The 25,066-nt window shown below is 35.7% G+C and overlaps 2 protein-coding genes and 4 long non-coding RNA genes across 6 annotated transcripts; 4 read left to right on the forward strand and 2 right to left on the reverse strand.

Annotated features, from left to right (window-relative positions):
• Positions 1-226: 226 nt before the first annotated feature.
• Positions 227-817, forward strand: LOC135802843 (uncharacterized). The gene is made up of 2 exons (XR_010550641.1): positions 227-497; positions 556-817. It is a non-coding gene; the product is annotated as an uncharacterized lncRNA (long non-coding RNA).
• A 1,508-nt stretch (positions 818-2,325) lies between these two features.
• On the reverse strand, positions 2,326-2,759 carry LOC135802844 (uncharacterized). Its single transcript, XR_010550642.1, has 2 exons — positions 2,618-2,759; positions 2,326-2,561 (listed from the first exon to the last, which is right to left on the reverse strand). It is a non-coding gene; the product is annotated as an uncharacterized lncRNA (long non-coding RNA).
• Positions 2,760-8,053: 5,294 nt separating this feature from the next.
• On the reverse strand, positions 8,054-8,746 carry LOC135802839 (uncharacterized). Its single transcript, XR_010550639.1, has 2 exons — positions 8,395-8,746; positions 8,054-8,330 (listed from the first exon to the last, which is right to left on the reverse strand). It is a non-coding gene; the product is annotated as an uncharacterized lncRNA (long non-coding RNA).
• A 924-nt stretch (positions 8,747-9,670) lies between these two features.
• On the forward strand, positions 9,671-10,578 carry LOC135802840 (uncharacterized). Its single transcript, XR_010550640.1, has 2 exons — positions 9,671-9,757; positions 9,842-10,578. It is a non-coding gene; the product is annotated as an uncharacterized lncRNA (long non-coding RNA).
• Positions 10,579-20,944: 10,366 nt separating this feature from the next.
• Positions 20,945-21,562, forward strand: LOC135802841 (uncharacterized). Its single transcript, XM_065316462.1, has one exon. The coding sequence runs from the start codon at positions 20,945-20,947 to the stop codon at positions 21,560-21,562; it is 618 nt and encodes a 205-aa protein (XP_065172534.1).
• Positions 21,563-22,763: 1,201 nt separating this feature from the next.
• Positions 22,764-23,577, forward strand: LOC135802842 (uncharacterized). Its single transcript, XM_065316463.1, has 2 exons — positions 22,764-22,947; positions 23,285-23,577. The coding sequence occupies exons 1-2, from the start codon at positions 22,764-22,766 to the stop codon at positions 23,575-23,577; spliced, it is 477 nt and encodes a 158-aa protein (XP_065172535.1).
• The last annotated feature ends 1,489 nt before the right edge of the window (positions 23,578-25,066 follow it).

The raw sequence follows: 25,066 nt of genomic DNA on the forward strand, positions 1-25,066 counted from the left end.
TAATTGATTATGATATGCTTAACATATATTAATTTACCATAGTTTCTTAAGAAAAATGTTTAGGTGATTGGAGATTACATGTAGTTCCCCGAGGAAAATTCACTGAAACCACATTTATAGTTTTCAGAATTAACTGATTAGTTTGTTATTTAACCATTATTTTTCCATACCCGTGATTAAAATTGTTCTACAATGATATAGTGAATCCTGTGAAGTTAAACAATAATAAATTTTAAACAACTAATATATTTCAATTAAAGTCCGTCTCTGCTTTGGAACTTTGAGTATAAATATGCTCAATTTTTGAAGCGATAACTACTCTACAAACCATAGATTACCAACATTAAATATTGACTTTATTTTTTTGCGGCAAAGATATCAAAAGATGAAGTTTCTTATTGTTTTTGTAAGTTTTGCGCTTGTGGCTTGCGCGTATAGTTTGTCCTCACCGTCGACACTTGAGGAAGACAATCAAACTCTGGATATTGACAATGAAGGTAAATACAAATATAGGTATTATAATGTTTCAAATACGATTGTTTATTTTCCATGCAGCATTTGATTCAGTTGATAATACTCTATCAAGTCGCGCTGTTTGTACCGCACGTTTATGTTCTAACATTTGCGCACGATTGGGTTTCCGGAGATACAGATGCATGAGTACCCGTGTCTGTCGTTGTTATCGTTAGATACCTAGATAACTTGATTGTCCCACTGATTGATCGACTTAATTCTGTTCTTGCTATTTGAAATCTGATGGATTGTATATGAAATCCAAATATGTTAAAAATATAATTATTCGAAGCATTGCATATTATACTATGTATGTTTATATTTATGCCACAACTTGCGATCCTTAATCCCCAGTCACCCTTCACACAATTTCAGATTTCTTACTAGTACCATAGTAATTATTTTTTAAATTCAAAAATACGTAAATACAGTTGTCGTAAAATAAAAAGATAAACGTTTAAGGGTTTCACAAAACTTAGTTTGGTAAATGTAGATTAAAGGCGTGCCATGTACACATTTACAGCGAGTTTAAATTCCCTAACAAAAACTTTAAAAGAGTGTAAAATTTGTAGGATGTAATGTTTTAGTAATTCTAGTTCTGATTAATTAATTCTTTTTTCTACGTCCTTCTTTAAAGCGTCAGTTTTTTCACAATTTGTAGACGCAAAAAGTGGTACTTTCAACACCTTCGACCAGGGCTGTGACTAAAGTACTGTAACCTCCTATAATGCGCCGCAGCTACTCGTGTCGGAACGGCCCAACATGGTCCGACAGGCGGCCCGGAATTTATAATACATTTGTCAGTAGTGTGGAAGGAAATTTTAAAGATTTAATATACAAAAGTTGAAATACAAAAACCTCAAGGTGGTTATAGAGAACAAGTTAAATAAATCGCATAAACAACAAAAGCAAATGCAGACCAAATTGCGTGGTGACGATTGCGGAATACGTAAGATGTTGTCGCTGTTAGATTTCTTATCTATGTAACATGTTATAGTTAACTACTCATTGTAATATATACCTATAAATTTTCCGTATATAATTATATCTTAATATAAATACTCATAATCTGCAGTTGAACTTTGCTCATACTATGAGACTAAAGAGCAAAATACATATTTTAGAATTTTACCTGGTTTCATTTTTTTTCTACTTCCACCTATAAAGCTTGCATTATGCATGGGACGGAGCAAGCTCTGTCAAAGGTTACAAAGAATTGTCCATCCCTTTTTCAGTAATCGTCAATCATTTATACTTTTTAGGGCTCATAATTAACACATTTTTTTAGTCTATATACCTACCACTGTATATATACTGTATACGAAAGATAAACAGTAACTGAAACATAACTAAACAAACGAATTCTTGCGAAGGGGTTCAAATAGTCAAACTAATCATAACAAAAATAAAGGCACGTATACGTTGACACAACTTTGTACTTATCGTAAAATGTACATACAATCTTTCCTCCTCTCTGTAACTTTGAATTGTCGAATGTTGGACGCCGATGAGTTCGAATTAACGCGTCGTTCGAATTAATCGCAATGATTTTTTGTTCGGATTACCCAGTGCATAAAAATTTATTGATTTATTTCGAAATATAAAGAGATTTTGTAAGGAACTCGTGATAACTTTAAATTATAAAGAACTTTAAGTTATCGTTGGAATTGACAAGAGCCGACTATTCTTTAATTATTATTATTATTTTTTAATTCAAAATTGTTTAAAATTCATATTTTTGTTACGTGCAAGGTTTATTTAAATAAAAAATAAGTTTGGTTTGAATGCTTTATAATTATATCAACAGAAAAATGACATTTTATAATTTGTAATAATATGTAACAAGATTACAAATAAAAAGTAGAAAATCGAATCATTTTATTTAAAGGACCACCAGTTTAGTTCACCAATCGTCTATCGACGACATTGGCAAACATTAGCATTTAAACATCTGTACCAACGGAAACCCAATCTTGCGCATAAGTTGGAACAGAAATGATCGGTGCAACCAGCACGCGATGATATGGTGCTTTCGACCGATTCAATTACTAAAAATTCATCATAATACTTAAGTAACTTTAATTATAGGTGGTTTTGATCTTACAGTCATTTTCAGGATGTTCGACATATTCTTCAACTGGCGCAAGTGAAGTTGCATTACACACACAAGCCACAAGTGCAAAAATCATCAAAACAGTGAACAACTTCATTTTACTTTAAATTTTGGTTGATGGCAGAAATGTTTGTACAGAAACTGATGAACATTGCTCTAAACCACGCGCGTATTTATACAAACGAGTGTAAAACAGTGGGGGCTAACAATATTTTAAATTTAAATTAAATAATTATATTATCTACTTAATTATAATATATTTATGTACGTACGTAAATTTGTACCTGTCTGGAAACTGAATAGAAAAATAAATTATTAAAGTGATAAACAATGCTTAAAACTGTCAACATAACATGAAATCTACAAATCTACTTTGGGGAAGTACACAATATATTATTTAAATTACCAAAAACTAGCAATTGGCAACAATAGTTTATTGTAAATAACTTAAATATACAAAGTATAAAAATGATAATAAAAAATATAATTTTTGGGTTTTATTTTATTTTAATGATTTTTTAATAGAGTTATATACTTATAAATAAAACTTAAAAAAAAGTTTTTATTAATAATAAGTTTTCATAAATATGGTTTTTTTTAAATAACATGATAATGCCTTTGGTGTATATTTAATAATTTTGATGGTAATTAATACATTGGTTTTGTATTTCCACATTTATTCCAATGATTCCTATGATTCCAAATCATAGGAAAAATATGCCAATAAAAAATGTGGACATTATAGGCAAATTTATTTAATTAATTGCATTTTTCTTAGGAAAATCTTAGTCCGCTGTAGTTAAAACACTTTGTCTATTGGCATTGCTTAAAAAACGTTTTTCTATGCACGTTGATAAGAATATTATTTAACAACCATCTCATCATGGACTTCAAATAATCTCTTCTCCTGTATTCAAACTAATCATACAACCGACTCTAATTTACAACATAACATGTAGAAAATATATTATGATAACATGTTATGTTATGATAACATGTAGGAAATAATTTTTTTTTATGAGACAAATAATTGTCTTCTCAACTGAAGTTGGGATAACGATAATGCTAAATGTCTTCCATTATTATAGTTCCAGGTTATATAAACAAAATAAAAAACTTTGATAATTGTTGAAACCACATGTCAGCAGTATAATTTGTTAAGTCAAGCTTATAAGTGTACTTCCCCAAAGTGAGTGACTACATCAAAATTCAAGGTACGATATTAATTTAAGCTTCATTTATCAAACGTCAATATACATTCATATCTTTATTTACTTTATACTCTGGTTTTCTTTATCTACGGATAAATTCAACGTGTTGCGGGATAGAGTTTTTACGTCTCTACTTTTCTAACTCTTTCAGAAAAACGTCCAGTAGCGACTTGTCTGAAAATACGTCGAAAGATGCGAATTGAATTACAGGATGACGATTCTGTAATTTACAAAGAGAATCGTAAAAAAATTGATTAAATTAATGTTTTGAACTTAATTATCCGAGTTGCAATTTTTTACACTTGTTAACTTGCCTTAATACAAGGTTTCTCAATCTTATGGCTCCACGAACTCTAGTTAAAGTTTTTAGATAACAGCAAACCGCCTAACTAACCAAATAACATCACCCCTTCCCAAAAGAAAATGGTACAATTATAAAAAATTATAAACGGTTAATAGAAGGTTACAAATACAGTGGCAGAGTTTGTTTTTTGTTTGCAAATTGAATCAATTTTAATTTTGGACAATTTTAACTTTAATTCTGACTTTGCATCAAGTCGATTACAGTTCTCTGTTTTTATCATAACCAGGTGGGAAAACCCACTCACACATATGTATGTTGTAGCAAAGAGTAAAAAGAACTTCACTGCTTTGCATAAAAGTTTGGGATATACCTCCTGCCTAGGAGCCCAAAAATGTATCAAGTTTTATCTACGGACATTTCTAATAAAGACTCTTGTTGCTTGATACTCAAGTTAGAATTTATGCTTTCCTTCGTGACCACAAATGAGTTACAAATCCAGCCATATTTAATCTAGATAAATATCTAAAAAATATTTTTACAGTTCGTCGGAGAGCTGAGAATGATGAAGAATAATTTCAGCCCCTAATTTGGTATCATCGGATAAGATGCCGTTATTTTTAGTTTATGTGGATGCATGGCATCCCTCCATCTAGGGCTTCACACGAGACCAGAGTGGACGAGGCTATCAAAAATATCGTCTCGGAAAAGCGATACAAGACCGAGACGATACTAGCAAAATCTCGGTATTGTGTGAAACTATTTTTCTTATATTTAGCTTGCTCTTTTTTTACATTTAATGGTTTTATGTGTAAAGAAAAAATTAAAAATCTCCTATAAATCTTATTTGACGAAATCTATTATATACACTTCCCCAGATATATAAAATATTTTGTTGTTCATATCTTTGCTACAAGAAAGACCGAAAAATACAAAAAAAATCTCCGGATGTATGAATAAAGACAAAATTTTCATAAAACTTTCGAAAAGTCAAAAAGGTCATGATATTTGGTTACTGACTTGTTCTTTGGAATATACAAAATAAATATTTCACCGATGGTCACCAGATTTTATATATTGGAATTTTTCGCAGTTTTCTAATAACAACTTAAAAACAACAACACCGCAGCAACAACAACGCAGTAACAACATAAAAAAAATTGAACGAGACCAAAAACGATACTCGGACTGTGGTCTCGGTACCGCCGAGAAATTTTTGAAACACGCCTCGTCCCGTTCTCGTCTCGGAAAAGCGAGACGATACCGAAAAAAATCTCGATATCGTTTGAAGCCCTATTTTTTTCCTCAATTGCACCAGGTTCTTCTCTGAATAATCTCTCCTTTTGGAAACAATTTAAACACAAAAATGCCCGACTTAGACTTATTGTTTTGCACTATGAATAATACAAAGCAAGATCAACTAAGGGGTCAAATTGCACCGTTATAGTCGGTTTGTTAGGTCGAGTTACTGATTGGGTTGTCAGCCCATATCTTAAGCACAGATTAAAAAAGCGGCAAACATGTTACCTTTAGATTGTCTTTGCAAGAAGTGCAGGAATCTATCAGATGAATACAGATTATACTATTGCCGACGAGGTACCTTATCAAATTATTTAGTTCTTATTGATTGTGATGTGCTTAACATATATTAATTAACAATAGTTTTTTTAGAAAAATGTTTAGGTGATAGGAGATTACATGTAGTTCCCCGAGAAAAATTCAATGAAGCCACATTTGTAGTTTTCAGAATTAACTGATTAGTTTGTAATTTTACCATTATTTTTCAAAACCCGTATTTTAGATTGTACTACAATGATATAGTGAAACCTGTGAAGTTAAACAATAATAAATTTTAAACAACAAATATATATAAATTAAAGCCCGTCTCTGGTTTTCAACTTTGAGGATAAAAATGCTCAATTTTTGAAGCGTTAACAACTCTGCAAACCATAGATTAACCAACATTAACCATTGATTTTAATTTTTTTGCGGCAAAGATATCAAAAAATGAAGTTCGTTATTGTTTTTGCAATTTTTGCGTTTGTGGCCTGCGCGTAATGTTTGTCCTCACCGTCGACACTTGAAGAAGACAATCAAAATGTGGATATAGGCAATGAGGGTAAATATGAATATAAGTATAATGATGTTTTTAATATATTTGATAATTTTTCATGCAGCATTTGACTCAGTTGATAACACTCTATCAAGTCGCGCTGTTTGTACCGCACGTTTATGTTCTAACATTTGCGCCCGATTGGGTTTTCGAAGATACAGATGCGTGAGTACCCGTGTACTCATACCATAGTAATTATTTATTAAATTAAAAATAAATAAATACAGTCGCGTAAAACTTCTAATCACTCCAGTAACGACATCAACACCGTTGGTTGTCGTAAAATAAAAGGATAAACCTTAAGAGTTTCCCAAAACTAATTTTGGTTAATGTAGATTGAAGGCGTGCGAGTTTAAACTCCCCAATAAAAAATTTAAAAGAGTGTAAAATTTGTAGGATGTTATGTTTAAGAAAGACTAGTTCTTATTAATTAATTCTTTTTTTACCACCTTTAAAACGCCAGTTTTTTCACGATTTGTTTTAACATCCTATTATGTGCCGCTGCTACTCGTGTCGGAACGGCACGGCATTTACAACTTTGCATTTTTCAGTAGTGTAGAAGGAAATTTTAAAGACTTAATAATTTATAAAATATATTTATTAAAATAATTTGTGATTTTTCTTTGGATTTTACAATTTGTTTGAGAGTTTAACATGTTTCGCCCTTTGGGCATCACCAGGAACTGATTAAATTTGTATTCTAGGGGGTGTTCTGTGTGTCAAGTTTTTGCGTTGTGTTAATGTGTGTTATCGTGTTAACAGGGAAGAAGATATAGGAAAGAAGTTAAATAAATAGCGTAAACAACATAAGCAAATGCAGACCGAATTGCATGGTGACGATTGCGGAATACGTAAGATGTTGTCGCTGTTAGATATCTTATCTTTATTGCATGTTATTGTTAACTATTCCTTGTAAAATATATAAATTTTCCGTATATAATTATATCTTAATATAAACACTCATAATGCGCAGTTGCGCTTTGCTCATACTATGAGACTAAAGAGCGAAATAAATGTTTCAGAATTTTACCTGGCTTTATTTTTTTTTCCTTTAATTTTAAAAATAAATACTATTGTATGAGCAAAGCAATTAAAAATTGTATGAAGGGTGACAGTAAGTAAAGAAAGGTATTTCCAATTCTATATATAAATATCGTATCATCAGAATAATATATACAGTCGACTCTCGCAATTTTGAAACTCGAGGGACTCTTATAATATTTCGAATTATTGAGTGTTTGAAATATCAAATGCTACAAAATTTGCGAAAAAACCTATATAATAACAATGAAAAAAGTTTAAAGGTATATTCGTGTACATACATAAACGTATTCGTAGTGTGGATAAATTAATCTTTTGGAAACTCTGCTATACTGGTTTACTTCATTTTAGGGCTCATAATTAACACAAATCTTTAATCTGAATACCAATGAAGGACTAACAGTAACTGAAATATAACTAAACAAATTAATTCGTGCAAAAGTGTTAAAATAGTCAAACTAATCATATCGGTTGGACGCCGATGAGTTCGAATTAACGATTCCTTTTGATATATAGCATTTTTTGTTCAAATTACCAAGCGTATAAAATGTATTGATTTAGTTCAAAATATAAAGAGATTTTGTAGGGAATTCCTGATAAATTTGAGAGATGCGAAGTATCGCAGGTTGGAATTACCGAGAGTCGACTATTCCTTAATCAGTACTTTGTTATTATTATTCTTTTAAATTCAAAGTATGTTTAAAATTTATAATTTTGATACATGCAAGGTTTATTTAAATTAAAAAAAAATTCTATTGAAATTGTTTCAATGCTTATAATAAGAATGATATAAACAGAAAAATAACATTTTAAAATTTGCAATAATATGTAACGAGATTACAAATAAAACGTAGAAAATCGAATCATTATATTTAAAGGACCGCCTGTTTAGTTCACCAATTGTCTATCGCAGACATTGGCAAACATTAGCATTCAAACATCTGTACCAACGGAAACCCAACCGTGCGCATAAGTTGGAACAGAAACTGGCGGTGCAACCAGCACGCGATGATATAGTGCTTTCGACCGATTCAATTACTAAAACAATAAATAATCATCATAATAATTATGTAACTTTAATTATCGGTGGTTTTGATCTTACCGTCATTTTCAGGATGTTCAACATATTCTTCAACTGGCGCAGGTGAAGTTGCATTACAAACGCAAGCCACAAGTGCAAAAATCATCAAAGCAGTGAACAACTTCATTTTACTTTATATTTTGGTTGATGGTAGAAATGTTTGTACAGATACTGATGAAAATTGCTTTAAACCACGCGCGTATTTATGCAAACGAATGTAAAACAGTGGGGGCTAACAATATTTTTAATTTAAACTAATTATATTATCTACTAAATTATAATATATTTATGTACGTACGTACATTTGTACCTGTCTTGAAACTGATTAGATAAGTAAATTAGTAAGGTGATAAACAATTCTTAAAACTGTCAACATAACATGAAATCTACAAATCTACTTCGGGGAAGTACACGATATATTATTTAAATTACCAAATACTAGCAATTGGCAACAATAGTTTATTTTATATAACTTAAATTGCAAAGCATTAAAATGATAGTAATAAATATAGTTTTCAGGTTTTTTAATAAATTTTTAATAGAGTTATATTCTTATAAATAAAACTTGATAACTAAACTAAATAAACATGTTTTTTCTAAATAACATGATAATGCTTTTTGTGTATATTTAATATTTTTGATGGTAATTAATACATAGGTTTTGTATTTCCATATTTATTCCAATGATTCCTATAATTCCAAATCACAAGGAAAAATAGGTACCTAAATAAAAAAGTGTGGACAATATAAGCAAATTTATTCATTTTTGTCATCTTTAATTATTTTTAAATCATTTTTTCATTGAAAAATCTTCAGCGGCTATAAACACTTTGTCTGTTGGCATTAAGTATTGCTTAAAAACGTGTGTTTTTATACACACGTTGATAAAAATGCTATTTAACAACCATCTCATCCTGGACATCAAATCTTTTCTCCTCCTATATTAAAACTAATCATACAAGCCGTCCTAAAACCGAGGGCATTACAGACAAAAGCGTAGCGAGCGGTCAATCAATCGAGTCTTTAACAACGTTTAGCCACGAGGTGCATACTCTATTTTTCTACTTCCACTCAAGTTCCACGTTATAAACGTTAGTAGAAAAAATATATTTTTCTATTTCCACCTATAAAACGCCAGTTTATCCATGGTCTTTAGACCCGAAACGTGGTATTTTAGATACGGACGGCCAAGTCGTACATAATATTCATTGTATAATTTCTGTTTATCAATAATGATAAATGACTTATATTGTTATAGCTACAAGTTATATAAACAAAATAGAAAACTTTGATAATTGTTGAAACCTCATGTCAGCAGTATAATTTGTCAAGTCAAGCCTATAAGTGTATTTCCCCAAAATGAATGACTACATCAAAATTCAAGGTGCGATATTAATTTAAACTTCATTTACCAAACGTCAATATACATTTATATCTTTATTTACTTTATACTCTCGTTTTCTTCAAGATCTTCTGGATTTATCTACGGATAAATTCAACGAGTTGCGGGATAGAGTTTACACGTCTCTGCTTTCTAACTCTTCCAGAAAAATGTCCTGCAGCGTCTTGTCTGATAATACATCGAGAGATGCGGTGGGGATTGAATTACAGGATGACGATTCAGTAATTTATATCCCCGCAGTAGATGAGGAAGAAGATGATAACAACGACAACACGTTGGTAGAAGATTCCGCACCATTAGCAAGTAAGAGTGTGTTACCTCTTGAGGTTCCAACAGTGGGGAAGTCTTGTAAACGCAGTGCCTCATCACCTATCTCTGAATTACTCAAATCGGATAAAAAGTCCGAGGACTTCATTCGCTGCAATATTAACATCACCCAAAGACGAAAAACAAGTAAAAAATGAAGCAATTTTGATATGCTCTACACCAGAAGTAACAACAAATGCCTTGCGTGGACTCGAAGCCGATAAATTGCACGATATATCCCCAATTCCTAAAGAGACAAATGTTATAGATTCAACTGAAGTTAAAAGCCATAACAACGTAGAATGTTCATGTGCATCAACTTGTAAACAAATACAGAAAATGGTTGCTGATGTGCACCGTTTGTTGACTTCTGACGGACCATTAGGCAAACTCAAAAAGTTAATGAATCTTGGAGACGCATTCGAAAAGTATCAACTTGAACACGCAGAACTACCCCATCAGATCAATACAAACAACATTGTGTCGACAATATAAAATGTTTTAACTTGCGATAACGACAATCAAATAACCAACATAAAAACCTACCACAATCCTGAAACATTCGTGACAGACAATATTCACTACGAAAGGGGTAGGAATGATCATCGGATCGGAGACTTAAAACCGATTGTCATCGACAGCTCTAACATTGCAATGGCGTGCGTTAAAATATAAGTTCAAGTTCATCATCAATACATTTAATTTGTTTGTAGACATGGTCAGGATAGACGGTTTTCAGTGAGAGGATTGCGCATCTGCATTGAATTTTTTCAGCGGCGTGGACATCAGGTATTTGCTTTTGTGCCTGCTCACCGACTGCGGGCAAACGCATGTGATGATCCTATGGGCCTGAATGATTTAGTGCGCCGTGGCTTGTTGTTTGCAACGTCGTCGTGGGAAGCCGGTGGACGTCGCTATTGCGCATACGATGACCGAATAATGTTGCAAGTTGCGGCGGCGATAGGTGCTGTCGTCGTCTCTCGAGACAACTTCAGGGACTTAAAAGCCGAGGACGTACGCTATGAACGTGTCTTGCAGCATAGTCTATTGATGCCGACTTTTGTTGGTGACTTGCTTATTTTTCCGCAGGATCCGCTTGGTAGACATGGACCCACCCTTGATCGATTTCTTAGATATCCCTGAAAAATCAAATTCAAAAATATTTTTAATGATAAGTTTAAAATTTGCTTTATTATTTATAATATATACAAAATTAGAAGTTGTATATTTGTCAACATGCATCACCCATATAGTGATTTTTTTTGTGAATTAATGTAGGTATATAGTTCTTTTCCAAAAGTGTTGAGATAAAAGAGGTTGCTTGGTATTGGTATTGGCTTACACCTTGCATTAGGGAGCTGTGTCCGGCAGGTTAGCAGCTACCCGACAGACCACGTACAGGTCCCATCGCAGTTAAAAACAAGGACAAATATATCGGTGCCAGAATACGATATGTTTCTAAGATTACGGATTATTTAGAATAGATATCTTCGAGATGGCTTATGAATAAGTCGGCGATTGATGACCCCATTGGGAGCCCAATTTTTTATTATTTGATTACGTTATTAGTTATAAAATGAAACGAACGTTGAATAAATTTATATAAACTTCCGTTTCTAATCTGGATAGATTCGCGCGATTACAGATCGTTCTTATTATAAACTAGCTGACCCGACAAACTTTGTTCCGCCTCGCATTGTTCTTGTGATTGAGAGGCACGAAGTCGAGCCAAACTATCATCACTGGAAAATGTAAGATTATTAATGTCGTGTCACGTCGACACGAGCAGCATTTACCTTTACATTTCCCGTAGATAATGCGTCATCCGTATATAAAGTTGATTGTCAACCATCTGTTTTAGCGGTATAGACGTTTTATCTGTTTTAGTACTTGCTTACAAGGAGGATTATTTTGCTTACCTTCGTTCTCTAGTCCAGTCCATGTAAGATGAGGCAGGCTTGTGGGTCCCTCGGAAAGTATGAGATTCTAGTGCAAATAAAATAACTATGATTTTCAAAATAGTTAAAAATGCTGACAACAAAAAATGAAAATCCCTGCGTTAAACTTAGTACATGCAAAATTTTGTATACCTTCTCTTGAATTATCTTGTAGTTAACCGGATTCTAGATTTGACTTGTAATCCCATTTTCAATAACGTAATGCGTTTTCCGGGGGTCCCCTGTAACACGTGAAAGTGCTTGGTATACCATGAATAATGTAAGTAAACAGTGTAGATGTAAAGGGCTGAATTTCTCTGACTCAAGAATTAAAAATTTACAACTATGATGTAAATTATTCATTTAATGTTCCTACACTACACTGTGAGTGCACTACTGGAAAGTTCGTATTGTATCACCAATTGAAAACTTTACTACAAAAGAAGATGTTAACCCCAAGAACATAGATGTTTATCACCAATCAACCTTGCACAATCGCAGTGGTTTGTCCGGGAGAGCGGACTAACGGACTCTTGACGGGTACCGGTTTGTTACAGATCACCAGCAAATGCGTCATGGACAGTAAGGAGTATCTGCTGTTACTAAAACAGGATCGAACGACTGTAGTAGGCCTACTTGGCCTCTCCATTCTACCCGTAAATTTGTCTCATTCGTTCACACATTCGACGTCATCATGGGACAAGAGATACAATACGTACATTTTACTCAGCGTGGCAGGCGCAGTCACTATCATCAGCATCATTGAGGTTATGTGGCGTTTTAAACGGTCTTCTCAGGCACCATCTTTAGCGTCTATACAGATCGAAGAACCATAACTTCTAGCCGGGGGAGGCAAAATGTTTAGTTCGAACAGGGTTCAATCGAGCGCACCCGACCGTTGTAATGCGGCCGCTAATAGTTTTATGTATCATGTACTCAAAAAAGCTTCCGCACAAGTAACTTGGTAACTTCCATCCAATAATGTATTTGCACACACTGACAAAAATTTGTATATATATTCCAACACATTGGAAAAAATTTAGTATTCAAGTAATGCTGCTCAGAGTCACTCTGCCAAAATTGTGAGCTTAAGAAAGCTGGTAGACTTCTCGCTTTTCAAACCTTGCCAACTACTCCGCTGCCTTACAACCAGCGTCACAAACATTACTCATCTTTACAGCACCAACCCATGCCTATGAGTCAACCAGCGCTCCCTACATACCAACGTCTGCTGCATGGCGTTCCAGTATACGCAATGAATAAGAAGCCCACCAAATATATGAGAAATATTTATACCTAACAGAGTGGCTGAAATTTACCAAAACGACATGAGCAATGGAAGTACATATGTCCAATCTGCGGACAATACATCTGACCTTGTATCGCGCTGTTTGAATCCAGAGCAAATCTCAAGTGACAAAATGTGGTAGAACGATTGTTTACATCGCAAAAACAGAAAAGCAGGGGAAAACTATTAGTACATATTATAATAAGAAGCTCAGCATTGTGCGTGTGTTTGCCGGGTTTACTGCCCATAGTGCGTCGCCGCGGATGTTGATAATAAAGACAGACTAGATTAGCATAACAGTAACATTATTTATAAATATAGATAATAAATATAATTACGGATCAACAAGTATCCCTTGTATAATAAAGTGACCCTTGCAATAATAATATAATTGTACTAAAATACGGTCCGTACGTGATCAATGTTCTGCTACGATTGGTCACTGCTATTTAGGATGCACAACAGGCTGACAGCGGTCATTTTGAAACCTGTCGCAGACAAATTACCTCATTTCTGGCATCGCTGCACACAACGCCAGCATGCAGTGCACCATCCGCATCAACGCGTCCACTGTTGCCACCCTCTCAACTTTCAATCGTCCCATTTGAGGGAGGATTCAAGAAATGGTCTGAGTTTGAAATTCTACGTTCTAAGAAAGGTGCAGACTTCGCTAAGTATCTAACGAAAACATCTACGCATGGTCGGATTTGATGATCACTTTAGCATTGATTACCAAACCCGTGGAAAAAAGAGAGGTGTTTGTGGCAAATAGGATTGGTGAAGTAAACAGAAACATTACGACATTACAACATTAATTTAATAACACGAGGGGCGGCACCAAACATACTGAAGGATAACGAGCTATGGTTGCAAGGACTAACATGGTTGACACCGAAGAAAGAAACGTTGCCAATTCAACCCATAATTCAAAAGCTGTTGCTACTGTTGCTACTCGTTTCTCGTCAATACATAAAATGTTACGAATGTTAACATACTGTCGACGATTCTGCACAGGAGGAAAAGGTAGAATATTGTATGCAGAAATTGAAACAACATTGCAAGCAGTCGTCAGAATTGTACAGCAAGAAGGATTTGGTGACAAATTAAAAGCGCTATCCCAAATTTCCAAGAAAAGTGAAATAATCATAATAATAATCACTAATTCTATTCGTAGATAATTCAAGTTGGAGCACGATTGGAAAAATTCGCATCTTAAAATCTTAAGAACAATCGTCGACACCCAATTCTTGTTTCATCCGATCATCATCTCGCAAATTAATTACCCAAGCATCATACGTCGCTGCCTGGTGGAAATAAAGCAACATTAGCATTCACCGGATGAAAGTTCTGGATTGCTAGGGCAAAACTAGGCCAACTTCTGAGCGTGACACCATCAAATGCGTTAAAGCACACCGGAGTTGACTACGCGGGTCCAATTAACGTGATAATAAGCAAAGGAAGAGGCCATAGAAGCTATAAAAGGTACATTGCGATTTTCATATGCTTATCCACGAAAGCAATTTATACTGAAATGGTGAATAACTTGACAGCTAACGCTTTTCTCGCAGCGTTAAGAAGAAAGAAGAAGGAACTGCGCTCATGTTCATATATTACAATGGCACGACCTTTATCGGAGCGGCAAAACAATTGAAACAGGACATCCTAAATTGTGATGAAGCTGAGAGTGCATCAGTCGAAATTGGAACAACCTGGCATTTTATACCCACAATTTCGTTATATTTTGGCGGACTGTGGTAAGCGGGAGCATCTGAAATAGAAATTTGAAACAGTACTCTTACACACGAGGAGCTTACAACTTTACTACATCAAATTGAGGCCCCCCTGAATTTAAGACCACACTACGGTCACTGCCCCCGCTCAACTGATCTAGGGATAGTTCTCCGCCTTCGTTTGTAGTTTTGTAAGAAGATATAAAGTAGTAGTCAATGTGCATTCATTGAATGAAAATCGTCTCACTTCTCCGAGAACCCTTATTACTACACTGCCTTACAACCAGCGCAACACAACACATCACCAAGTCTTCTGCTCTTCATCTTTTCGAACCCGGCGTCACCGCCCAACAACCTTAAGGGTTGCTGGCGAGAGACAAGAGTGGAGAAAAGTCACTTCTTGACTAGACTTAGTAGTCTCCATATCTTCTACTAAACGTAAGTCGTGATATCTCATTAGGTATATTTATTAAGAATAATAACAGTTAACACAACCCACACCGATTCCACACACGCGTCACCCGCACTTTTAAAATCGAAGTATTGTAGTTGACATGATGCGACGCTTTAGCAACAGGTCTGGCAGTTGGACCTCTGCCACAGTCATCAATTCCTCATTTAACTCACGAAAAAATGGCTGAAGACGTGCAACGTGTGTCATGATATCTTCACTCTCATCCTTATCGTAGGTGATCAGTTTTTCTAAAAGTCGGTCTAAACGTTGACCAGAGTTCTGTTCATAGACACTAAAAAGTTTATCTCAAACGGCCTTTGCAGTGTCACATGTGGTCGTTAGATCCACATTAGATTCATTCACCACCAGTACAAACTGCGCCAACTCATCAGCTTTTCTGTACTTCTTCAGCTCTTCTTCGTATGCCGTCTTTAACATTGCCGAACGGTCGACTGCAGGTGCTTTTGGCATGACTTTGGTTCCGGTAATCAGTTCGTGTACTTCGTGGTGTTTCAGGACCAAGACAACTTGACGCTTCCACATTGCCCAATTATTTGTTCCCCTCAGCTTTTCGATCTGAGTTTTAAAATCCATCGCAGTGGAAGCGTGTTGCACCCATAACCTCTTGATGTTATTTAGTTAATTGACTGTTTATTGTTACAAATGAAATAAAAACGAATAAGATGTTACAGGATATAACATATTGAAAAACTTTGATGCGTATACAATACAAACTTGACATGCTTTCGCTACGACGGCTAAACGAGTAAGAGGGCGAGTACAGGGCAGCAGCATCCGTCATCCCACAAGGGGTACTTGTCCCTAATAAGTGTTACCATTGCTACCAACATATATACATTTAAAAAACATGGTGTAATTAATTCAAAAACAAAAGGCGAACTCCCAATAATCACGGTAAACGTCACCAAAAACGAGAATGGCCTGGACTTCTATAATGTAAGACACATCAACTATCTGCAGGTCAAGGTTGAATCTAAACGAAAGTCTCGGTCACCGGCAATGTTTTCGTTGTCAACGTTGGGGGCACGTTAGTTATCCAAAATATGTAAATTGTCAGCGAATTCATGTTGCATCGAGCTATGAATGCCCACATCACCCTAAAAATATTAGAGAGGCCAAGGGAAAAATACAGCGGACTCTGCTTGAAAAAAGCAAAATTCAAGAGGGCCGATCATATGCTGCCGCTACCGATAATTCAAACCTAGGGGAAAATCTAAGAAATCGTCACGCGTTTGCTGGCGCATTGGGCCGCAAAACAACCAAACAAAACCATGAGTCAGCCATAATCGCTGAAACCAGTGCCACTAGAGGCCACTATCGAAAAAATCCTAAGCAAATAAAATATGTAAATTGGCAGCTGGATGAGGAGAAAGAGCTGCTTTTTGTAGTCAGAAATGTTTGAGTCTATTGAAGAGTGTTGATGTTATTTAGTTAATCGACTGTTTATTATTACAAATGAAATTAATGGTGCGATTATGTGTTCACCACGTAACGAACGTACGTACGAAAGCTCCAAGACGCTTTTTACGGCGAAGTTATGGTTCGGCCTTAAGTGGTATTCTGTGCGCTATACCTAAAGTCAACCCTACTGCACGCTAGAATTTGACAGAAAACGCCGCCAAATTATATAAATCAATGCAGGGCGGACCTCAGCACGAAATTAAATTGCTGCGGCGATGGTCCAGTGCTCATGAGTGAGGAGTGGAAAAAACGCTTCAGTGATTGGAAATATTGCACGCGAAATAAAGATAAAATAAAGATGTAAGTACACCGGAAGGCTCCGGGTAGTGGCCCACCGACTACCATAAGAATGACGGCCCAGGAGGAGCGGGGAATTGCGGCCTGGGGCAAAACAGCAGTTGCTGGAATTGCTTTTGTACGAGGGGGTCCCTCTGGAAGATCCGGTGGCAAAAGTGGAGGAGGAGCCCAAAACTCCAACTCTTTTAGCATACATGCTTCAACATCCTTTGACAACAATAGCGACCCCACAGCGCCACATCAGCACCCCCCAAAAAAGTACCTGGAGGACGTCAGTAATGGCCAAATCAACCCAGGAGGTGATAGCCACCTGCACAAACTCAACTGACGACACCAAGACGCAGACAGAGGCCATTCCGGAAATTGCAGCGGCAATTCGAGAGCTGGCGGACGTTATAAGAAATAAATGAACTATATATAAAACAATTTTAATTTATATTTATATTTAATATTTAATTTATTCAAAGTTTTCTATAATATACCTATTCCTAATTTCTTTGCCTTTCTCCAACAAATTCTTGTATCGCTGTATGTTCAGCTGGGTCAGATGCGTCAAGCATGACGTCCATGTCATCCATATTCCGCCGCGCTGCAAAATTATGCAATATGCAGCACGTGGATTTAATTCGTGATGACCTCCGGGGATTATAGTGTAAGGAACAGTAGGCACCGAGATATAAATTATTGAAAATCAGTGACAAAACGACTTTTTAGAAATTCAAAAAATTCTCCAGCGGCCGGATTTGATTATATCGTGCCCACATTTTCAAGATCGTCTTCTTTTAAGATATACAGTGGAATCCCGGTAATCCGACAATCAGTTTGCAGGGCAGTGTTGGATGTGCTCATTTGTCGGATTGTAGAAAAGTGCCTAAGACCCCTTACAGTCCGTAATTTTTTACAAAAAAAATACCTTGTAATCGGACAAATTACAAATTCTAAAGTACAAACATATGGCATATGACCATGTCGGATTACAAGGTATGCCGAATCAAGCCGTGTCCGGATTACCGGCATTCCACTGTACTTTAAAAAATGGCATCAAAATCGCCCAACATCAGTTTGACGAAAATTTTTGAACTGTGAAGACCTACAATTTTTTGACTTCAAATACACTAAAATGTTGGCGAGTGTGATTTTTAGTGATGATAACCCAAAAAGAAGGAAAAATCAAACAAACGTGAAGATGAATTAAGTGAAACTATAACTGAGGTTGATCAACCCCCTAAAATGAAAAATTCAAAATTTACAAATTTTTTTACATTTAAAACAATTAATAGTGAGAAAAAAGTAATATGTTTAGTGTGTGAAGAATCTAAAGTGACAAAGATTATTAGCCGGAAAGATAACAACACTTTCAGTATGAAGAAGCATTTACAATCGGCTCGTTCAAAGGCCTACAAAGAAATTTATGGAAACTTAACTTTGATTCAAAAACCAGTGCCATCAGGTCAAAAAAAATTGACAGATATGTTTTCTGAACAGGTAATTTAATTTTATTTCAATCTCAAGTAACTTAATTAATGTTGATATTTTTTTTTTTATATTTGCGGCAATTCATTTCCGTTTTCGTTTTCAAATGAATGAACTTAAAGAAATATTATATTTTAGAATAAAGTATTACCAAAGAATTATGAAGCTATAGTTGTGGAGTGGACGGTGACGAAAAAATTGCACTAGAATTTATTCGATGGCGACTTTCAAAATTTTTTTTCATATTTTAAATCCCAACATTAGTGTACCTCGACGTTATTGTGCCCGGAGAATGGTGATGAATGGAACGAGTGAGGTCAAGGAAATTTTGAACAAAAACGGTTCTAAATTTTCCTTCACTGTTGATGGCTGGATTTCGATAAACTTCAGATCATATTACGGCATAACTATTAACTTCATCGATAATAATTGGCAGCAACGATTGGCAGCTCGTACAATCTTAACTGTTGATTTTATTCCTTCTTGTGGTCGACGTAGCGGAAGTTTTTTTTAATGTATTACAGAATACGGGTTAAAGAATGATATTCAAGGAATAACCGTTGGTAAGGCAGCGGCAAACACTACATTTATGAGTGAATTGAATATTTTGATGGCAATAAATGATCAATTGTTCGATCATATAATCAACATTGTTGTTTTGCTCATATTTTGAACCTTGGAGTTCAAGATATTTTGAAAATGTTGAAAGTAGACTTTCAATCTGAGAGTAATATTCTGGAGATCAAAGTAGACAATGATTTTAGTCCATCATCTACCCTTTGTAAATTGAGTAATAGGGGAGAGTAGGATAATGGGAGACAACGGGTAATGGAGGTTACCCTCATATCCACAAAACAATACTTGCGAGTAACGCGTAAACGGCGTCTTCACCTCCGTTCAAACGTAACCGGTTTGTTAAGTCGTACCATCGACGCCCTAAGTCGTACCTATGCCAAAGTAATATCAAAATGAGAATATATATTAGTTTAATAATTATGTATTTATTTGCAAATAGTACAAAGGAATATTTTTACTCGTTTGGATACCCCAACATATTTGTCATGCATCCAAATTTTACATTTTAGGCACTGAATCATACTATCTACCCTATTCTCATCATGCTAGTAAAGTATTTTCGGCGTGCAACCTTAGCGCCGCCTCATGGCGGAGCTAAAACCTTGAGTTCCATATCTACTATATAAAAATAAGTCGGGTTTTCCTTCCTGACGCTATAACTCCAGAACGCACAAACCGATTTCCACGGTTTTGCATTCGTTGGAAAGGTCTCTATTTTTGCGCATAACTTCCCCATACTGATTCGGCGGGAACTGATTAAAGAATATGCGTCTAGTATGATTTCATGCTGCCCTAATACAGCATTTTACGTTGCATAAAGTGCCTTCTACTTATTGAAAAGACCGAGGTACGACTTACGTGACGGTACGACTTCGCCAACCTTCCCCTGCTCCACTATACTCCTCCAAACTCCTACCATTACTCAGAGACAAAACAGTTCATCCAGTTCATCATAAAAAGTTCCAAGACACAGTTCAACGCAGTGAGTTCAGTTTACAGTGCAGTGCATAGTTATTCCTTGAAATGCCGAAGATACGAGTCAGAACAACTGAAAAGGCTTCCTGGTCTTCTGATAGCCTAGAAAAGGCTATGAAGCTTGTGAATGATGGTTCTTCTATAAGAAATGCCGCTAAGGTAATGGGGATCCCATTTTCAAGCCTTCAAAAGAGGATAAAAAGTGGTTTTACATCTGGACCACGTCTAGGACGATGCACTGTCTTTAGTGCTGAGATAGAAGCCGAGCTTGCAAACTTAGTGAAGAAAATGGCAAATATTTTTTATGGTTGCACCGCCAACCAAATAAGAAATGTGGCATTTGAATATACTGAAAAATTAAATTTAAAGCACAATTTCAATAAGTCCTCTACAATGGCTGGACGAGATTGGTTAAATGCATTTATGTCTAGGCATAACCTTTCGATTAGAAAACCGGAAGCGCCCAGCATCAATCGAATCACTGCTTTTAACAAAAATGAAATAAGCATGTTTTTTGAGCTACTTGGTCAGCCAATGGAAAAGTATAAATTTGCCCCGAGGATCATTTATAATTGTGACGAGACAGGAATATCCACAGTTCAAGCTCCTGGAAAAATTGTGGCTACCAAAGGGCAGAAGAAAGTGGGATAAATGACCAGTTGGGAGCGAGGAAAGAATATCACTTTGTTGTGTGCAATGAGTGCGGCAGGTAGATACATTCCACCGATGTTCACTTTCCCAAGGAAAAGATTAACTCCTCTGCTACAGAAGGATGGTCCAGCCGGAGCGTTATACAAATGCTCTGACAACGGCTGGATCAACGAAAATCTTTTCCTTGAATGGTTGGTCCATTTTAAACAACATGCGAAGCCATCTGCCCTTGAACCTATTCTGCAGATACTAGATAACCATGCTAGCCATATTTCTCTCACGATCTACGAATATTGGAAGGTAAATCATATTCACATGTTGTCTATGCCGCCACATACATCTCATAGGATGCAACCTTTGGACGTTTCATTCTTTGGGCCCCTTAAAATGGCCTACAAAAAAGAATGTGACTCATTTTTGAAAAGCCATCTCGCGGAGAAGATAATGCCCTATGATGTTGCATCCTTGGCGAGAAAAGCCTTTATTAATGTTGCGTCCATTAGCAAAGGAGAATCCGGATTTAGAGCTTCTGGAATTGTTCCACTAAATCCGGAAGTATTCACTGAAGATGACTTCATGGCGGCAGAAGTTCTTCAATCCGAGACATATATTCAGTAGAATCCGTTTATTATGACTCCGCCTATATTGACCAACCGGTTATTATGACGTTATTATACTACGAAGCTTGGTTTTCATATAAAATTCTATATAAAAAAGTTGGATATAATGACCTCCGTACAGTGACATGTCGCTTATTATGACCCATTTTTAATAAATTATGTCCGGTTATAATGACCGACATGATTCTTTTCACCTCCGGTAATGTTCGTTGATTCCCGACGACGTTAGCCACGTGGCGAATTTTTTATATTTATTGCTACATTTCTTTTATGATTGTCAAATTACTTTTATGTATTTACTATCGGAAAGACCAAATGCTTAAATAATAAATTTAAGCATTCGGGCAACAGTACCTTGACCACGACTTAATCCGTAAATTAATGGAAAAATCCGTATTTTCCAAACTAACCTTCTGGTCTGTTTTTCACCCTCATAAACCAATTAAATCTTAACCAATCCTGTCCTAGCAAACCATGTAACATGACCGATTTTCTTACCTTAAATACCACAACTTTGAAATCTAAGGACAGTTCCTACTTATCTTCTCACAACTCGTCACGCTGCCCGAGGTGAATTTATTATTTGTGTCTTGTGTTTCTTGGGTTTGTTACTGTGAAAAAAATTTCAACTCAACAACGTAAAGCATTTACAATTGAGGAGAAAGGTGCAATAATAAGCAGATTAGAAAATGGAGAATCTAACTCACGTCTTGCAAAGGAATTTGGGGTGGGTCATTCGACAATCTCAATGATTTTTAAAAACAAGAACCGGATTAAGCAATCGTGCAATTCAAATGTTTTAAAACCGAAGAGGCTTCGAAAATCACGACAAGAAAATGTTGATCAAGCATTAATTCAGTGGTTAAAAACATGAGAAACAAAGGAATACCTATCAGCGGCCCTATGCTACAGGAAAAGGCAAATTGTATTGCCGCCGGTTTTGGTATTCTCGACTTCAATTTTTCTGCAAGCTGGTTCAGTCGTTTTAAAGTTCGACATAACATTGTGGCGGGAAAAATTGTCGGTGAATCTTCGTCTGTTGATCAAGATTCTACAACAAACTGAGATCTGTGTGGTCGAATTTACGAAAACAATTTTCTGATGATGAGATATTTAACGCAGATGAAACTGGACTTTTTTACAAATTAATGCCGGATAAAACTCTAAAATTTAAAGGTAAAAGTTGTAGTGGAGGTAAGATGTCAAAAGATAGAGTTACTGTCTTGGTAGCAGCGAATATGAGTGGCACAAAGAAGAAGAAATTGCTCATTATTGGAAAGTCACAAAAACCAAGATGTTTTAGTAGTGTCAAACAATTACCTGTCGATTATGCTAACAATCGTAAAGCTTGGATGACGTCAGATCTTTTTGAAAAGTGGCTTCGTAATTGGGATCGTGATTTGGTAAAGAAGAAAAAAAAATATTCTATCGTTGGTTGATAATTACCCGACGCATCCAAATGTTACTGATTTAAAGTCTATAACACTTGTTTTCCTTCCGCCGAATACAACATCAGTACTACGGCCAATGGATCAGGGAATAATACGATCACTCAAAACAAATTTTCGGAAGAACCTGGTGCTCAAAATGATTAAATGTCATGATGCTAATGAAATCAACTCTTCTACAAAAATAACGGTGCTAGATGCAATTCTTATGATTAATAATGTCTGGAATAAAATGTCACAAAGTATCATTCGTAACTGTTTTAAACATGCAGGATTTATTGAAAGCCACGACTGTTTAGAACATGAATTTGATGAAGAAGATGACATTCCTTTGTCTTTGTGGTCACAAAATCTAAATTCAGATTCTATAGCAGCACCGGAAATGTGGGAAGATTATGTAGACATTGATAGCGCTCTCCTCACATTCGAAGAACCCACCGATGAAAATATCATACAGAATATTAATGCTAAGGAACAACTCGAAAGCGATGGGAAAGAGGAAGTCGAAGAAGCACCATTACCAACCGCAGAAGAGGCATTAAAAGCAGAGGCATTTTTAATTTAATATGTATGTATACATTTGTAATTACTATGTTTATACTATGTTTATATATTAAAGTACTTAGGTACATATTTACGTAAAAAAAGGTTTTTATTTCACAAAACGGTTTATATGACGTCCGCTTATTATGACGTGTTTGTCAAATCCCTTCGATGTCATTATAAACGGACTCTACTGTAATACAAGGCTGCAATGAATCTCATGCAATGAATCGTAGCACATCTGAATTATCCCCAGTATCTGGCTCATCAAGTAAAGTTCATATGCATGATTTCATTAAGTTGCCAGAGAAAACATCTGCGGAAAATACAAGAAAGGGCCGAAGGAAGCAACACGCTACAATTTTGACATCCACCCCAATAAAAGAAACATTGATAGAAAATGAAAATAAGAAAATGAAACAAACAGAGGGATGGAAAGGTAAAGGTCAGGGCAAGTTAATACAGACGAAAGGGGCAAAGCGCCGCTTACTGCAGGACGATGAGGACGCAGAAGAAAAGTGTCTAGTGTGCAACGGTTTTGGCAGAAAAAATTAAATGTGGTTCAGGTGCACCTCATGTGGGTCGTGGGCTCATGCGGAATGCACTGGGTGGGACTCAGCTGAAGGATATGTCTGCGATATCTGCTAGATATCGTATGACTCCGATTGCCCCCAGTGTGACCACCATTACCCGCATGTCGGTGCAATGGGAGTCTGTTTTTTTTAATTGTTGTAAAATCCACAATTTATTATTAAAGTAACTGAAAATTATATCAAACTGTAGTTATTTAAGTATATAATGTATAAATGCGGTTGTAATATATATTTAGTTTATAATTGAAATTTTATTTGAGTTCTCCCTTAAGTGACCCCCATTACCCTCTTATACCCTCCTATTACGCTGGAGAATGCACAAAATTTCACCGCAGACCTTGAAACAAAGCAAACCATTTTATCAGAAGCATCCAAAATTTTTGATCCATTGGGGTGGTTGGCGCCAATTATAATCAATGCCAAATTGATCATTCAGCAGCTGTAGATTGATGACCAATGATGGGATAAACCTGTTCCAAAGAAGCAGGAAGCAGAATTGCTGCACTTACAATCCAAATTACCAGCTATTTCAAATATTCACCTTAAACGCTTGACACATTTCAACGGCAGCATCCAGCTACAAGGGTTTTGTGACGCCTCCGAGCTTATGGAGCCGTTGTACGTACTCGTATGTTGCGTAACGCGAGACGAGCGCAGAATCAACACCACGATATTACAGGTCCAAAGTTACGCCGATCAAGACGAAGGTAACACTGCCGAAATTGGAACTGTGTGCTGCAACGCTGTTAGCAAAATTATTGAAACAAATAATAGACTCGCTGAGACTAGAAGAATCTACATTGATCCACGCCTGGACAGATTCTATGATCACCCTATCATGGATAAAAGGAGAATCTCATCAAGGGAAAACGTTTGTTGGTAATCGAGTTGCAGAAATTCAACGTAACGTACCAAAAC

This window comes from Atheta coriaria, unplaced genomic scaffold, assembly GCF_025399875.1.
Source record: "Atheta coriaria isolate IRGN ID8LTWV9N9 unplaced genomic scaffold, Caltech_Dcor_3.1 hic_scaffold_59_pilon, whole genome shotgun sequence".
NCBI lineage: Eukaryota > Metazoa > Arthropoda > Insecta > Coleoptera > Staphylinidae > Dalotia > Dalotia coriaria.

Bases quoted from the DNA above. Each gene is read 5' to 3' on its own strand.
- LOC135802841 (XM_065316462.1), top strand. From the start codon at position 20,945: ATGACCAGTTGGGAGCGAGGAAAGAATATCACTTTGTTGTGTGCAATG.
- LOC135802842 (XM_065316463.1), top strand. From the start codon at position 22,764: ATGTCAAAAGATAGAGTTACTGTCTTGGTAGCAGCGAATATGAGTGGC. The intron at 22,948-23,284 runs GTAATTGGGATC...TTAAACATGCAG, and splicing joins TCTTTTTGAAAAGTGGCTTC to GATTTATTGAAAGCCACGAC.